Genomic DNA, 14394 nt, shown 5'->3' on the forward strand with positions numbered 1-14394 from the left:
CACTATGAGGCACAAACATGGTAAAAATACAGTAACCTCTCCTTCTGTTTCACCTAAAACCCAGAGTTAATAATTTACCTATCTTCAATTAAACAAATGCACTAAAATAAAATTTTAATGAGGAATCTAAATAATTTAACTAGGCAGAAAAAAATTACTACTAATCTCTTTAATGAACAAGTAAATAAAATCATAATATTTTAGAGCCAAAAGAAACTTAAAGACTATCTTGTTAAACTTCTACCACAGGATTCAAAAGCTAATGAGTCATCAGAAGTTTTGCATTAATAGGAGCTTGTGCAAGCCTATTCTATTCAGCTTACATGTAGGAAAACTTGTTAACTGTCAGAATATACTTTTTGGCCAGTGTACCCAGCTGCACTGCACAATCAATCATTCATGAGACAGACTACTCAGAAATGAAAGGATGCACAGAATCTTTAGTCTTTTGTCAGCTATATATGGCCTTCTAATGTTGTGCCTTAGTTGAACTTCCTGAAGAATCTTCTACAAAGGTATTATGGGTTAGTCAGCTGAATTTTTAAATTTTAAAGACACTCTCAAAAAACTCATGAATTTTATGAAATATGAAGCTGCCATTATCGTTTAAAAGCTATTAACTATGAAACTGAGCATCTATAATTCTAAAGGAGTCACAGGTTTTTGTTTTGTTTTGTTTTTTAACATTTTGAGTCCAGTCAGAATAACTGAGATGAGTCATTTAAGTGAGAATTTAGGTTAGTTCTAAATTTAAGAAAAGAAGGTAGGGGAAACAATAAACATTTCCTCCAAGGAATCAATCCAGTTGAAGTGGTTCTCAAAGATGATCTTCAGGGATGCCTGGGTGGCTCAGCGGTTGGGCACCTGTCTTTGGTTCAGGTCGTGATTCCAGGATCTGGAATTCAGTCCCACATCGTGCTCCCTGCATGAAGCCTGCTTCTCCCTCTGCCTGTGTCTCTGCCTGTGTCTTTCATTCTGTGTCTTTCATGAATTAAAAAAAAAAAAAAAAAAAGAAAAAGAATCTTCAGCCCAGGAGCATCAGCATGACCTGGGACCTTGAAGGAAACACAAATTCTTAGGCCCCACCTATGAGATACAAAAGCTCTGGGAATGGAGGTCAGAAATCAATGTTTTAACAAGCCCTCCAGGTGATTCTGATATATGTTAAAGTTTGAGAACCACTGGTTTAGTTCAACAGGGTAGAAAGCAAAGTAGATTTTCAGAGCAGAAAGAATCTGGATATAAACAGTATAAATTTCTCTAGAGTGTACTTGGAGGTCTAGGTCTTCAAACTCTGAGTATAGAAAATGGATACAAAGTGACAAATTCTACCAGTTGGCATGTATATATAAATGTAACTACATAATCCATATAACTATGCAACATGAGTATTATACATAGAATATATAATACATAAAATTATGTATTCATATTGATCTTAACTTTCATCATAGTGAAAAATAAGAATACTTATGATTTAGATTCATAAAAGTTTTATTGTATATATAAAAGTTTTATTGTAGACTCATTTGCTGAACAGACTTTATTATTAACCCTATAAGGAAATCATGCTAGGAATTACTGTCCCATTTTATAGATAAGGAAATTGAGGTTTAAATAGGATGAGTGATTTGTCTAAGGTACACCTGGTTAATGAGTAGCTGAAATTGAAATCCAAGATTCTTGACATCAAAATTAAGATCTCCCTTGTATTGTGTAGTATATTATCATGTGAGTTTTTTCTAATTTCTTTTACTGTGGTAAAATACATATAAAAATTGATTATGTGTTTTAAAAAAACTATAAAAAGAAAAAGCACTATAATAAGAATAATTTATACCAAGATATTTTCACTCTAAATAATAAAAATTAACACACATATTGACTAATTTTTCATAGACGTCTTCTGTCCTTTGAATTTAGCAGGTAACCTGTACATAACTTTTTTAGGGTAAGGGTATAGATCCTTGTGCACCTTCACATTTCTCACTATGTAAAGTCTCAAGAAAATATGCCTTTAAATAACAAAGAATGCATTCCTCAAATGAATACAGCAAAGATAATAATAAATGGGGCTGATAAGTGCAACAGGAACAAGTATAGTATAAATAAATGCTCAAAAAATACATGAAAAGTTACTGAGAAGCAAAGATCAATGTCAAGCTCTTTCTATAACAGACCAGCCTAGAGATTCTCTTTGTCATCTCACTGGTTAAGGGTACTTTTAAAAAGCTATTCCTAGCTTCTAAAAAAAATACTCTAACAGGAAATGCACTTGGCAACTAGCTGCTCAGCAGAGAGCTAATCCATCTAATCTTAACTCAGTAAACATGCACACATCCCTTTCCACTGGTCCTTAAAGTTCCATTCTACCAAAACAACCTGCGTTAGGATCTGAACACTTCTTATACTGCTCTAAAAAGGTCATAGAGATTACTAAAGTAATTATTAAACCTAGTTTAGAAGTGATTTTATATTATGGCCCAGTGTAGATCCTGCATTAGAAATACCATTTAACAAAAGCCATTGTTCACTATCATATTGTATGTCAATTATACCTTTTTTTTAAAATAAAAAAGCCATTCTAAATATTTTTGAGTTTACAAAAAGGAGGTAAATTAGTATTCAGAGCTATATAGCACACATGCCCTCTAGGGACTAACACTCTTTCATTCAAAATTTGAAAACAGCATGTATCAGCAAAACCTACACATAGTACTAAGGCTATTTCAATCTCATCTTAATTTTATTATAATTTTCTAACAACTCTTTCCTTAAAAAAGGCATGAAGAGCCTGAAAACAAGTGTAACACGATGCATTTCTAGTTGTCGGTCCTTATTAAGGGACTTATTAAGTAAAATGAAGGTCCATTCTTTCCATAAATCACAGTATCACTCTCAATACTGATATGGAATGGTTTCCAAGATTAAGTGCAAAACAAAACAATATGCAGACCAGCGTATATACCTATCTTCTGTTAAGATAGGGAATTCCTACATTATGTGAAATGCCTTGTGTACATGAAGAATATTTCTAGAATGATGCATAAGAAACCAGTAACACTAACTGTATCTAGAAAGGGGAAGTGGGTGGAAGGTAAAGGTGTGAGAGTGTTTTCACTGTATATTATTTTTGCCTTTTGAATTACATACCATGTCCAAGTATCATTTATTTAAGAAAAAAAAAAAACAACCTTCCTTTGATATTCCCTATGTTGTATTGCTAACTCTTAATTTTCTAAGCTCATTACTTCTTTCCTGGCATTGCATAATCAATATGTACTGATATTTTTTCAAATGAAATCAATACCCACTTAGCAGTCGGTCCTTAAGCTGCATGGCTTCTTTGTGCCCTTATTTATGACAGCCTTTAAAAGAACATTAAAATGAGACTGCCTGCAGATTCAAAAAATGCTGTGTGGAAATGAAGTTGAGATCCAAAGTATTTTCAAAATACACCATAGGATAAATCATAGTTAACACTTTCTCAATAAAAAAGGTCATCTTTTGGAACTAAAGTTTTGTGTCACCTTCAAGTCACATTCCCATATGATTATTAAGACCCACTAATGGACTGTGAAAAGCATATTAGGATGGACAGATATGTTTTATATATAAATAAACATAAAGACGATGTGCATATTGTTTCTCATGAAGAAAAAAGAATAAAACTGAAACAAATACATCCACATTCCTACCTTCAAAAATCTCTCATTGGTCAATAATGCAACTTGCTTTTCTGAAGCTTGCTTTTCCACGTACCTAAAATTTTCACCATCCCATACACAAAGAGAAAAAAATTAAACATTCTAAAGATGTGAATATCATATGAGGAAAAGAACTACTTAGATTGGTGCTCACATTCTTTTACTTCTTCTCAAAAATAAATTCAAGATAATAGTTATGGTTTAATGCTAATTTTTAACTCATTAAATCAGCTATACTTCATAATCTAAGGATCTAATCATAAACAAAAGCCATAAGCTCCAGAATCAGGAAATGTTATTTATAAAAGTAATTCTGGAGAATCTGCAAATTATGTCCCTTTATAAAAATATTTTTATGTTAAATTTTCAAGTCCAACAAAATCTCATGATTGAAAACAGGATTTTACTATGCTCTAAATAAATAGATTATTTTTCCTTTCTCCACTTCAAAAATAGCTAGGTCTGAGATCCTATTTTACTCCAACCTCTATTATAAGATGTGTTAAACATGCACTTCTCTTTTTACCTTCTAAAAGATGGAAGACGTCGGATGTTTTCACATTGATTATCTGATAAAAAATTTATTCTTCTCTTGGCTTCTGGGAGGTTACAGCACAGAACACTGAGGGGCTGGGAGTAGAAATGTTCTAACAGAGAAAGCTGAGACAAATGGGAAGATAGGAAAAAAAATGTGAAGATTAAATTTATTTGTTTTAGTTTGGCAGTAAATTTTCTGCCCTATGTCTAATTTTAAGGTTTTGTTTTTCTTTAAACAGTAAAAGTATGTAATAATCACAATAACACTGCAAACAATGCATAAATGGTTCTATATCTTTAATATTTTAAGACTGATTTTGTGGACAAGGTCAGAAAATTATAATCTGTAAAGTATAAACCAGACGAAGCATATAAATGGATAGACTAGGTCTCTGCAGAAGCAACTCACAATAACAGTAAATATTGTGGGACTGGGACGTGACCTCAGAGTCTAATAGATTCCCAAATACTAACAAGAAAGCACCCATCTAAAATCAGTGAAAAAATATGTCTGCTGATTAAATAAAAATGTTACAATGGTAGAAGCTTTGCCTACTGATAAAAAATAATAATGAAAAATGAGGGATTGCTAAAGAAAATATATATATTTTAACTGAGTTTTATTTCATGAGAAAAAAATGGTACAGTATCTGGTAAATTTTAAGTGTTATAGTAACTAGAATGCTGTGGTCTCCACAGTATAAAGTGGAATGATTTTCCATATTCTACCAAAACTCATAAGATGTATCTCATAAGACTATCCAAATGTTAAAAACTAACTCAAATCAACTTTCTCAAGACCAATTTGGTTTCTCCAGATAAGCTAATACTGGAGAGACGGCTTCCTAAATATTGGACAAATTCATTCTTGGAATGGAAAATAGAATTTCCCATCACAAATTAATAAATAAACATGCTGACTTATATATCAGTATTAAGGTATTTGAGCTTGATTTGAGCTTCCTGGGTAAACCTATAATAAATTTCTGAGCCTATAGAACTGAGGACCAGATACCCAAGGTTAGAGGAAATCCTCCAAAATAGTTCATTCTGGAGGAAGTTTAAGGCTGTAAGGCAAAGGGCCAGCCTTAGAAACAAATACAAAATAGAAAGTAACTGTTCAGACCAAGTGCTAATTTTTGCACGTATTAACAAAAATCTCGTTTCTTATATTTTCCAATTATATTGTGACAATATTTACTCCAGTGTTAACATCACTTTTTATACATGAGAAAAGTAAAAAAACAAATAGGATAAGAGACTTGCTTGGAAAGAGGAATGGGAAGAAGTCACAGGAGTTATTAGTAGAGCTGTTAAGTAATAAGTATCCAGTATTACTTTATTTGTCCAAATGTGTTCTCAAAATCTGGGTCAACTAAAAGTTGGTTAACATATTCATCTGATGAAGGAAACACTTAAACATATACAGAATGATTATATGCCCTACTTAACTCCTATAGGAATCAGGACTTACACATATTTCCCACCCGTGATTAAGAAAACTGGCCAAAGGGGGTATTAATGGCTCTACCGTTTATTAGCTGTGCGACCTTGGCCAACCTACTGTACCAAAGCCTGTTTCTTCACCTGAGGAACTGAGGATAATAGTACCTATTAATGAAACAATGTAAATACTTAGTAACATGCCTAGCATAGAGGAGGTGCTCCGTAAATTATGAGGAACCTATAAAATCATCTAATGTGATCTCCTATTTTACAAATGAGAAAACTGAGACCCAGAGGGAGTACATAATTTGGTTAATGTCCTTTTCTTTGCAAACTACAGTTTGTATTTTCCAAACTCTTTCTTCTCTTGACTTCAGTGTTACTCTATTGGTTTTCTTTATTTAGTCTCTTTTTGTATTGCTGTCAACAGCTTGCCATCAGGTTCTAATCCTAGTCCTTTCTTCATTCCTCTGGGTAATGCCAACCTCATTACGTGACTTCACCTACCACCTTTTAATTATAAATCCTAAATATTTCTATTTTTTTCCATATCTTTCTTAGTGCCAAATCTTTATATCCAACATACTTGCAATTAACCATTTACAAAGAGAAACTCATCTTTTCCTAACTGGTTCCTTTATATTAACACATATACTTAATAAACGGTACCACCTCCAATCCATTTGCCAAGCTAGAACCTGTGAGTGTGTCATCTATGCTCTTCTCTTACACGTCCTATCATCCACTTACTTAGTCCACCAGGTTCTGTTGATTCTATCTCATTCTCAAATCTGTTTTCTCTCTGGTTCCACTATCACTACCTTAGGTTAGCTCCTGTTATATCTTGTCTAGAAAACTGCAGTAGTCCTCAAACAGATCTCTCTCCTTCTACTGTTGCCTTTACCTAGAATGTACTTTTCATTCTAACCTGGTGAGCCCCTATTCCGTAGGCTACACTTCTGTTCTTCTATGGAATCCCCAGGCATGTTTCTTTCACAGCATTGACTATTGAGAACTCTAATTATGAGTAATTCTGCCTCCTTCACTTAACAAATGAGCAATCTGAAGGCAGAGATTTCCTTGTCTCTCTATCTCCAGGACTCAACATAGTTCTTGGCTTATAGTAGGCTCTTGATAAATACTTTTGAGTAAATAAATGAATGAAATAAAATGTAGGAGAGAGGCAAATTAGACATGTGTATCAATTATCATTTAATTTCACATGTTAAGGTAAATATCTTGCTGCTTTAAAATACTCTTTTTAAAAAGTCAGGTTGAGGGGCACCTGGAGTTAAGTGTCCAACCTTTGATTTTGGCTCAAGTCATTATCTCAGGGTCCTGGGATCAAGCCCCATGTCATCGGGCTCCCTTCTCAGCAAGGAGTCTACTTGTCTCTCTCTCCCTTTGCCCCTCCCCCTGCTTGCACACACACACTCTCTTTCATAGATAAACCTTAAAAAAAAACAAAAAAACCCAAATTGAAAAAAAAAAAGATACATATTAGCCATAAGAGAGCACTCCCGTTTTATATTGAGAAAAAATACATATGAGAAATAATTTATATACTTTGAGTCACTACACAAATGTGAGGTATTATCATATTACACTTTTGTACGAAAGGTTACTAATATATTGGTTTTAGGGAACTTGACAATTGGTGTATATTTACAATGATTACACTTTGCTCAAGTATTTTAGGTAGCTGCCAAGAGGAGGAAATAATGTTAACTTAAATAACTGGAGAATGGGGTATTTTTTTTTTTTAGATTAGAACAGATGTTATGAAGCTGAGTTCATGAATTTTCTTCCGGCAATTCATGAAACCTTAGTAAAAATGTATTCCCAATATATATGAATATAAATGAATAAACATACATATATGACTATTTTTATATGGCCCAGGAACTACAAATGTTTTTCATATTAACTGGTTATTTAAAAAGAAGAAAAAGATTATGCAACAGAGTTGTAGCATGCAAAGCCAAAACCATTTAATATCTGATCCTTTAGGGATCCCTGGGTGGCGCAGCGGTTTAGCGCCTGCCTTTGGCCCAGGGCGCGATCCTGGAGACCCGGGATCGAATCCCACATCGGGCTCTCGGTGCATGGAGCCTGCTTCTCCCTCTGCCTGTGTCTCTGCCTCTCTCTCTCTCTCTCTCTGTGACTATCATAAATAAATAAAAATTAAAAAAAAAAGAAAAAAAAAAAAAAATATCTGATCCTTTACAGAAAGTTTAATGATCCCTTTTATATAGCATTTCTTAGGTAGAAAGTCTGTAAGCTTTCATCAGAATTTCACAGAAAAAAAAGTCCCTTCCTCCCTACCCACAAATAGTTAAGAATCACTGGAATGCAGGGGGCAATGGGGTGTATTTTTTCATTTTTGACATCCTAATTAACACACTCTCTACATTTTGCTGCAAGGTAACAAAGGATTGATAGAACCTAGAATAATAGAACTTGAATTTACTTATTTTAGATTTTGCCATTTAAAATGCCTTACCACATTAAATAGTTTAAATATGCTTATTATTTAAAATTAAATAAAATTAAAATTATTTAGAATTAGCTTATAAATTTTCATACCCATTACTGTCTTACCTGAAGTCCTTTTATAAAGTTTTGAATTGAGAAATCATGATACAAAAATATGTTGGTCAGAATCTGTAACACTTTTTCACTTAGTTTAAATGGAAACTGAGTTGTAAGAAGTAGCTGAAAAAGATAAAAGAAGGGTAGGATACACTCCTTATTGGTCTTTACTCTTCATAAATATCAAGTATATATAACGAAACAAAGAATGATACTATGACACATAATTATGAAAGCTATAACAGTAGCTAAGGGGTTTTGTGTGTGTGTGGGGGGGGGGGGGGTCTGATATCAACCAAGACTTTTTTTAACCAAGACTTTAATTTATACAACAGTCACAACCCAAAACAGAAGCCATTCATACTACCCCTCCAGAACCAAAGATATCTATCATCTACCATTCAATTGCCAATTAAAAAAAATACAATCTATTAACTACAATCCCTTTTCTCCCATCAGAAGCCAATGAAGCTATAGGCTTTGGCAGTTCTTATTATAAGATTTTTTTTTATCCCTACTGATACACATTACTGAAGAGTAACACATTATGTGCTGTTGAATGAAAAACCTTGTAATAACAGATGCCTATTAAAAAACATAAAGTAGGACTTAAAAAAAAAAACAAAGTAGGGATGCCTGGATGGCTCAATGGTTGAGCATCTGCCTTTAGCTCAGGTCATGTTTTCGAGATCCTGGGATAGAGTCCCACATCGGGCTCCCCAAAGGGAGCCTGCTTCTCCCTCTGCCTATGCCTAAGTCTCTGCCTCTCCCTCCCTCTCTCTCTCTCTCATGAATAAAATCTTTAAAAATAAATATATATATATAAAATAGCTGAATTTGAATTATTCAGCTAATTTTCAATGGCCTATAGGAAGAATTTATATCTGAAAATGAAAAGTCATACTAGGCTTTTAAAGCAGAAACATAGTTATAGAAGACCAAATGCATTTGGCCACAAGAAGCAATTTCATTTCATTTTATTTTTATGTATTTATTTATTTGAGAGAGCAAGTGAGAGCATGGGAAGGAGGGACAGAGGGGAGGGAGAGAGATCCTAAGCAAACACCATGAGGAGCGCAGAGCCTGATGCTGCAGACAGATCCCATCACCCTGAGACCACCACCTGAGCAAAAACAAGAGCTGGATGCTTACCCAACTGTACCACCCAGATGGCCCAACCAAGCAATTTTAAATACTGTAGCTGGAAAAATTTTCCCAAAGTATCAGTATATCAATGGATACCACCTTCATGGGAAAAAAAATGAAGAAGAGGTTAGTAAATAAATGGAAGGTTGTCATTGTTCACCTTCACAAGTAGCATAAGGCACATCTTAAAAAAGTTGAGTCAGGCAACAATTTGCAGAAGGTCATTACCAATTTAGGTAGAAACACAGAACTAATACTAATTTAGGTAGAAAAATAGAGCAAAGGTTTAAGGAAATGTTAGTATGTATTTTCTGTCAAGAGCAGCAATGGCAGAAAAGAGTCTACCAAAAATTACAAATTATTTTACATAACATATGAGTCAAAATATTATTCCTGTTATTAGAAGTCATTAAATTCTATTAAAAATGATTAAAAACCCAAAATTTTCCATTGAATTATGACCGATCAATGGGCAGATATAGAAAGATATTATCAGGGGCACCTGGGTAGCTCATTCTGTTAAGTATCTGCCTTCAGCTCAGGTCATGACCCCAGAGTCCTGGGATCGAGCCCGATATCGGGCTCCCTCTCCTTCTGTCGCTGCCCCTGCTTCTGCTTTCTCTCTCACTCTCTCAAATAAATGCTTTTTTTAAAATAAAATCTTAAAAAAAAAACAAAACAGGAAGTTACAATCATTCTTTTTATAAAGCTTGTATTTTGGGGCGCCTGGGTGGCTCAGTCAATTGAATGTCTGTCTTTGGCTCAAGTCATGATCTTAGGGTCCTGGGATCAAGCCCCACATTGGGCTCTCTGCTCAGTAGTGTTTGCTTCTCTCACTCCCTCTGCCTCTGTGTGTGTATGCGAGCTCTCTCTCAGACCCTCTCAAATAAATAAATCTTTAAAAAAAAAAAAAAGCTTATATTCTGAGGAGGCAATACTGTACCTTATAAAAATCACTAAATATAAGAAATGTGAGGAAATACGTTCAATTTCATACTCTGAGAGATGCAGAAATTTATCACTAACATTTATATTTCTAATCTATTCTTGGCAGTCTTTTCAAACTATTTCACTGGTATAGTTTTTTCTTTTTACCTTATCAAGTACCGTAGTCAGGTGCTCCTTGCAGGACAGAGACTGGAATAGTTCTATGCACAACAGAGATGATACTGCATGAGGAAGCAACCGATGGATGATAATAGGAGATGTGGCAATTCCAAAAATGAGTATTAGTGGAAATTCATGTAGATGTTGACTAGTTTTCAAAGGAAAATAAAAAAGTGGGATTTCTTTCGGGAATATATTTTAACATATCAAATTTCAAATTAAGGTAACCTTTATTTGAATGCATACTGTAGGACACTGCTGAGGAGTATCATTTCAAATACTCAAATTTTCTAGGTTACAGTTTCCCCTATTAAAGTAATACAGTTATTTCTCAGACATTCTAGCCCTGAAATTGCTCTATTAACAGATCCTCTCATTTTATAAGAATAAAAACGTCCAAAGAGATCAAATGCCTCCCTCTAGGTTATATAATCTCAAATGTTACAAGAATTAGGTATCATTCAATTTAACTTCTCACTCAAAGTTTGAGCCCTACCTACGGTCTTCCTAATAGACATCCAGCCTATGCTTTAAGAGTTAAGTGACATGAAACTCAAAAACTTTCAAGGTAACTTGTTCTATTTATGCACATTTCTAACAGACACGACGTCACCCAGCTGTACATAATAGCTAAGAATTAGGAAACTTTCCTTACACACACGTAAGACCAATTTTTAATGGATACCATTTAAAAATGTTACATCCTTTCCTTGTATTCTTAATTCAAATTTATTAGCCATAATTTATTCTTAGCATTCCCAATATAAACACAAATGAGTTCCACAGAGTAAAACAGCACTATCTTTGAGAGCTATTGTGGGTTTGAGCCCTTTGTACCAAGGCTGAGGATTTTGCCTGTTCCCTCCTATTGGCTATTGCTGTTCAGTACTCTATCAATACACAATTCTACCTTCGTAAACGTACTGTGCTTAGATTCTGTTACTGTTGTGAGATCTTTCTCACTTTAGATGGCAAAAGTAGTCACAAGCTTAAGCTCCAAAAAAGCACAGCTCTTCTGTCACTCTTTTTATTCTGCATGTTTAAAGCACGTAAAGCAATTCAGTTTTACCATTAAGAAAAGTCTTAGGATCTAGAAATCTTTGTTTCAATACAGAAAAAAAAAAAAAGACACCATCACAATAGGAATTATATTAGTAAATTATAAAACAATATAGCTTTAGACAAGTGTAGCCATAACTATCAAGCAAGTTAACATATAGAAAAAAAAAAACAAGATAAACTATATCCTAAAAAATGTACGATGGGACACACATATCACTGGATTTTAAATAGGGGGAGTTACTTCAATTCTGAATCTCATAGGACTGCCTTGAAAATCTAATGAGATCATTAAAGTAGTTTCTCACTTCAAGTATAAGATAATGTTATTTAGCAAACATACTTGCTCAGAAGAGCTATATACAAGTCAGAGCTTCTAAGGGTGGATAGGTATCAGAAAATAAGACCTGGCAAACATATCTCAATCTGGAGTAGTTTATGCATTTAATGGGAAAGTAAGAGACAGATGACCTTGATGAAAGAAACTACATCTTATACTGCCCTGTCATACTAATTAAAAATTGGCTAACTTTAGTCTTTTGATCTCATTCTTAGGTCAAAAAGCAAATGAAAATCTGATAGGAGGTCTTTGAACATTCAATTATAAGGAATTTGAAATCACTTTGGTTTTTATCCAGTTGGTATTAAAATGAAGATTAAATTACCATTCATTTTCTCTGGAAAAGGTTGCTCTTCAAGCTAAAAGTTGTATATTTCCTTAATAAAAAGAATTTTATGTAAAAGCCAGGTGATATATCATCTACCTGCTGATAATTATGAAGTCCTGGAGTACTTTTGTGGTGAAGCTTTCCATATCCTTTAAGATAAGTACAACAGGAGGAGATTGCCATTGGCTAGAAGAAGTCCTCTTTTTCCTGGGCATTTTTGGGTCTGTCTTCTTTTAAGCCATTGTGAAAAGAAGGAATTAAAAGTAAGCCTTACCACCCAAACAATGCTCCAATCACATGTTTATATATCTCCCTTTATTATTTTACAGTAACACTTTCTTTTATTTCTCCCATATAATAAAGAGAAACTCATTCCAACAGTTATTAGCAGAATCCTTCTGTGTCTGACATGGGAACAATAACCAAGAAGAAAAAGATTCAGTAAAATCTATAATTCATATGAAATACTTATATTTTCTACTGAGAAAACAACAGAAAAGGGGAGAAGATTTTCTATAAATTATTTTTTTCCGTAAATAGAATGTTACATATTTTGCTTTGCTTTAAGGTGAAAACTAGTATTTTTAAATAAAATACAATAAACAACACTACTTGCTGCTATGCTACTGTTAAACTTTAAGTTGAAAAGCATCTTTCATATCATCTGATCCAATCTGAATCTTTTAAAGACAGCTGACATAAACTGCATGTAGCATTTGATTTCCAGAAGATTTAAAATTGTGGATCAAATTAAGATATTATGATAAGCATTAGACCCAATTTAATCCCTATATAAAGCAAAATGAAACTTCACTTATGACTGACTTCAGCAAACACCTTTATCAGAAAATGTCACCACAGTATTTTTCCCCATACTATCTGGCTACACAGCATCATAAACTAAAACTGTGGTTTTATGTTGCAGTTCTTCATGAATCACTAAGGTTATTCATTTTCACTAGAGACTGTCATGGTAGAATGGAACCTCTTTTTAGCTTTCTGTTTGTTGGAAATACTTTACTTACAGATCATTTATTCCCCAAGAATTCTAAATGCGGAACAAATTAGATTTTTTTTCAAAATGACTACTTCTCATTGGACTAAGTTGACAGTGGGAACTGGCAGCATGGTTCTACTGTACAAAAGCAAATAAATATGAGGGATCTACCTAAGAGATAACACATTAAAGTTATAGCCATCGTCACAAAGATAGTATCTAGAACAGAACCAATTCCTGGCGTTGTTTTTGTCACTAGATGATACTGTCCTACAAATACAATGGCCTTTTAAGAAATTAAACACTTATCAGAAATTAGACTGCATACTGGAAAAAAAATACTTTTAAATTCTAGTAGCCTTACAAAATAGAAGTAGCTACTATTAATAGCTAAAGCACATAAGAACATTCTTTAAAACAAAACAGTACTACATTTAATATAATTCTAAGCCTCTTCAATCATATGCCAATTTCCTGAGAGAAAATTGTCAGTTTACACTTACCCGTGTGACATTCGTATACCAACTGGAAAGAGAATCCATTGAACAGTGTGTCTTTTTCTGGGCAACCTGAATACTTCCCTCTTTGGTTTCCTCATCTACACAGCAGTCCATCATCAACTGTGAGACCAGCTTTTGCAAAAAATGTTTCATATCTGCAAAATAGATAAAAAATATAAGAAAGCTCATCTCCCTGTAAAACAAATATGAAACATCTGAGAGTTCTTGATCAGTAGATTACATTTGGTAGAAAGTATTTTTCTATACTTAACATTTACACAATATTTAACATATTAACTGTTAACGTTTGTTAGTATCTTCTCCTTAATATTTAAATTTCACGAATTCAGACTAAGTCAAAGCTTATGTATATTGTCCATTATAAATATGTTACCTAAGCTAATGTGTAAACATGAAAATTAAAAATTATATGAGAAACAATATATATATATATATTTATTTTTTTAATTTTTTTTAAAGATTTTATTTATTTATTCATAGAGATGCAGAGAGAGAGAGAGAGGCAGAGACACAGGCAGAGGGAGAAGCAGGCTCCATGCAGAGAGCCTGACATGGGACTCGATCCAGGGTCTCCAGATCACGCCCTGGGCTGCAGGCGGCGCTAAACCGCTGCA

The 14394-nt window shown here is 33.7% G+C and overlaps 1 protein-coding gene across 5 annotated transcripts in view; it reads right to left on the bottom strand.

Moving 5' to 3' along the window:
* The window catches only part of ORC3 (origin recognition complex subunit 3), a 61292-nt gene that overhangs the window by 31930 nt on the left and 14968 nt on the right, over positions 1-14394 (bottom strand). For 4 of the 5 annotated variants that reach the window (XM_072832106.1, XM_072832104.1, XM_072832108.1 and 1 more), the window contains 6 exons: positions 13763-13914; positions 12359-12492; positions 10524-10683; positions 8292-8405; positions 4234-4367; positions 3699-3762 (listed from right to left, as the gene is read on the bottom strand). In XM_072832106.1, coding sequence (XP_072688207.1) covers positions 3699-3762; positions 4234-4367; positions 8292-8405; positions 10524-10683; positions 12359-12492; positions 13763-13914 — 758 coding nt within the window. The remainder of the gene's footprint in view (positions 1-3698; positions 3763-4233; positions 4368-8291; positions 8406-10523; positions 10684-12358; positions 12493-13762; positions 13915-14394) is intronic. The other variant, XM_072832105.1, reaches the window with a different exon arrangement.

The sequence above is a fragment of the Canis lupus genome, chromosome 7 (assembly GCF_048164855.1).
Source record: "Canis lupus baileyi chromosome 7, mCanLup2.hap1, whole genome shotgun sequence".
In the NCBI taxonomy this organism is placed as follows: Eukaryota; Metazoa; Chordata; class Mammalia; order Carnivora; family Canidae; genus Canis; species Canis lupus.